This window comes from Bison bison, unplaced genomic scaffold (genome assembly GCF_000754665.1).
Source record: "Bison bison bison isolate TAMUID 2011002044 unplaced genomic scaffold, Bison_UMD1.0 scf7180017864473, whole genome shotgun sequence".
Taxonomy (NCBI): Eukaryota; Metazoa; Chordata; class Mammalia; order Artiodactyla; family Bovidae; genus Bison; species Bison bison.
In genome coordinates this window covers 17,152,046-17,155,646 of record NW_011495034.1, presented here as the reverse complement: position 1 = coordinate 17,155,646, position 3,601 = coordinate 17,152,046, and the positions used below count along the sequence as shown (strand labels likewise).

Genomic DNA, 3,601 nt, shown 5'->3' with positions numbered 1-3,601 from the left:
CCCCCCTCTCCACCCCACCACCAAAAAGTGGTAAAGGCGCCTACCTTTGCTCTTTATTCCCGTGTCTCCACCTTCAGGGGACTAACAAGCCACTGATGGAGACAAAGATGCGAAGCCTAGAGGGTAATTGGTGAAGCTAGAGCTTCAGCCTGGTGGGTCTGTCTGGTGCCACGCTGTGTGCTTAGCCACTTCTCTATTGTGCGATGACAGCTTGGACCAGGTGACCTCTAAGTCCCTTTCCAATGCTAAGATTCTATAATAAAATTAAGATGGAAGCAGATAGAAGGGAGGCTACTGAGATACTTTTAGTATGAAGCAACATACCTAAACCAGAGTATAAGTATAGAAGTGAACAGCAAAGAAGGACTAGCCCAATTTTCTATATTTTTAGCAATCTGTTTTAATATCTACTATGGCAAGTAAATTGGATATCAAGTTCTATGAGGTAATTGAGTTTAGTTGTACAACTTACTGATTTCACATAGAACACCCTGGCCTGGGAGTTGAATAGCTGTTACTGCAAAATGTTTATAAATAGTTTAGGTCAGAATTGAGGTATTATTACTAAAACAGCTACAATCTTGAGTGCTTATTATGTACCAAGTATTTTGCACATATGAACTAATATAATGACAAAATAACCCTAGTAAGATGGTGAGGAAACAGACACAGAAGTTAAGTCACTTTCTTACAGTCACACAGCTAGTCAGTGGTAGAGCTAAAATTAAGACTCAGATTGCACTATTGTATGTAAATTACATAACAAATAAGAACCTACTGTATAGCACAGAGAAATCTATTCAATGCTCTGTAATGACCTATATGGGAATAGAATAAAAAAGAGTGGGTATATGTATATCTATAACTGAGTTTGCTGTAAGCAGAAACTAAGACAACTTTGTAAGTCAACTGTATTCCAATAAAAAATTAATTAAAAAAAAGACTTTGGTGCAACTCCACAGCCTACACTGGGAACATGACATATGCTGAAAAAGAAAGATGCTTTGATGTATCAGGCTTTTCTGTTGAATCTTTCCCACTAATATTAAAATTCAGCCAAACAGGATTTTCAACACAGTAAACAGATGTTTAGCTCAATAACATATGAAAATATCAAAGCTGTTCTCTCTCTTATATACACTTACATACATATGTGTGTATTATATTGTTGCTGTTCAGTCTATAAATTGTGTCCGACTTCTTTTGTGACCCCATGGAACAGAAGGAGCCTGGCGGGCTATAGTCCATGAGTGCATACTAAGTCGATTCAGTCATGTCCGACTCTTTGCGACCCTACAGTCCATAGGGAATTTCCCAGGCAAGACTACTAGAGGGAGTTGCCATTTCCTTCCCCAGAGGATCCTCCCCACCCAGGAATTGCACTCACATTTCCTGCACTGGCTTATGGGTTCTTTACCATTGATGTATTATGTGAAAGTGAAAGTTGCTCAGTCATGTCCGACTCTGCGACACCATGAACTATATAATCCACGGGATTCTCCAGGCCAGAATACTGGAGTAGGTAGCCTTTTCCTTCTCCAGGGCATCTTCCCAACCCAGGGATCGAACTCAGGTCTCCCACATTGCAGGCAAATTCTTTACCAACTGAGCCACCAGGGAAGCCCTATACACTCATATGTAACATACGGGTATGTTATATAAGTTGAAAGGGTCACAATCTTGGCATATACAGGATAAACTAGCTTTGTCATCTCTAATGTTTAAAAACCATCTGTTCAAAGTCTTTTATAATAGACTTCTAGAGAATAATACTTCATCCACTGGGTGGCTGGAAATAAAAGAACTGAGAAATATAAACCAAAGTAAACCTCTGAAGATTGTGGATGTGTGTAACTTCAAGAATTCTGTAGTGGACTTCCCTGGTGGTCCAGTGGTTAAGAATATCCCTGCCAATGCAGGGGACACAGTTTTGATCCCTGGTCTGGGAAGATTCCGGGGAAGGCAATGGCACCCCACTCCAGTACTCTTGCCTGGAAAATCCCATGGACGGAGGAGCCTGGTAGGCTGCAGTCCATGGGGTTTCGAAGAGTCGGACATGACTGAGCGGCTTCCCTTTCACTTTTCACTTTCATGCATTGGAGCAGGAAATGGCAACCCACTTCAGTGTTCTTGCCTGGAGAATCCCAGGGATGGGGGAGCCTGGTGGGCTTCCGTCTATGGGGTCGCACAGAGTCGGACACGACTTAAGTGACTTAGCAGCAGCAGCAGCAGCTGGGAAGATTCTGCATGCCACAGAGCAGTTAAACCTGTGCGCCACAACTACGGAGCCTGTGCTCAGGAGCCCGAAAGCCACAATTACTGCTGTGCACCTAGAGCCTGTGCTTTGCAAGAAGAGAAGCCAAGGCAGTCAGAAGCCTATGTACCACAACTGGAGAGAAGCCCCTTGCTGCAACTAGAGAAAGCCTGTTTGCAGCAACAAAGACCCAGTGCGGCCAAAAGTAAAATTTAAAAATAAAATATTAAGTATTAATTCAGAAGGAATTTCACAAATTGGTTAGAAGATACTTGAAGATGAAACTTGTACCAATTTTCAGTATATAGGCATATCTCATTTTATTGCATTTTGCTTTATTGTACCTTACGGACATTGTGTTTTTTACAAAACAAAGGTTTGTGGCAACTCTGCATTGAGCAAGCATATTGATGCTATTTTTTCCAACATCATTTGCTCATTTTGTGTCTCTGTCACATTTCCATGATTTTTTGAAATATTTCAAGCTTTTTCTTTATATTATTATATTTGTTATGGTGATTTGTGGTCACTGATTTTTGATGCTACTATTGCAAAGATTATGACCTGCTGAAAGCTCAGATGATGGTTAGTGTTTTTTAGCAATAAAGCATTGTTAATTAAAGTATGTACTTTTTTTAGACATAATGGCATGCACACTTAGTAGACTACAGTATAATGTAAACATAATTTTAATGCACCAAAAAACCAAAAAATTCATTTGACTCACTTTATTGCACTATTTACTTGATTGCAGTTGTTCGAAACTGAATCCATTATATCCCCAATGTATGCCTTTAATCCTAGTGCTCTGAACTTTATGGCTCATTGCTGCTGCTGCTAAGTCGCTTCAGTCGTGTCCGACTCTGTGCGACCCCATAGACGGCAGCCCACCAGGCTCCCCCATCCCTGGGATTCTCCAGGCAAGAACACTGCTAGCAAGTGTTAAATACTAGGTACTTGGGATTTAAACTCCAGTTGGTGGAACTTTCTCAAGGGCACCCTCTGTTTTGCAGCTATGGAAACTCTGCTCTCAAAACTGAGACGGAGATGTTTGAAAAATATTATAATAAACTGGAGCTCAAGGATCAGCGACCTCCACGATTATCAGAAATCAAAATAACAGGAGCAGAAATTGCACAGGTATGCAAGGGAGATCTAAGAATTCTTTAAAGCTCTTTGCACCTTTAGATGCAAGTAGCATTTGTTATCTGCCTTTGCTGTGCCCTTCTTGGCCAAGTGGCATATGACTTTCTCCCTGTTCTAATTTTGGGTCTTTTCCCTCCAAGGTTTCTCTTTAGATTAGGATTGACATATATATACTACCATGTGTAAAATAGATTGCTGGTG

At 40.8% G+C, this 3,601-nt stretch overlaps 1 protein-coding gene across 2 annotated transcripts in view; it reads left to right on the top strand.

The window, feature by feature from the left end:
• CCDC113 (coiled-coil domain containing 113) overlaps window positions 1-3,601 on the top strand; it is a 33,955-nt gene that overhangs the window by 266 nt on the left and 30,088 nt on the right. For both annotated transcript variants that reach the window (XM_010861846.1, XM_010861847.1), the window contains exon 2: window positions 3,268-3,394. In XM_010861846.1, the coding sequence (XP_010860148.1) occupies window positions 3,268-3,394 (127 nt within the window). The remainder of the gene's footprint in view (window positions 1-3,267; window positions 3,395-3,601) is intronic.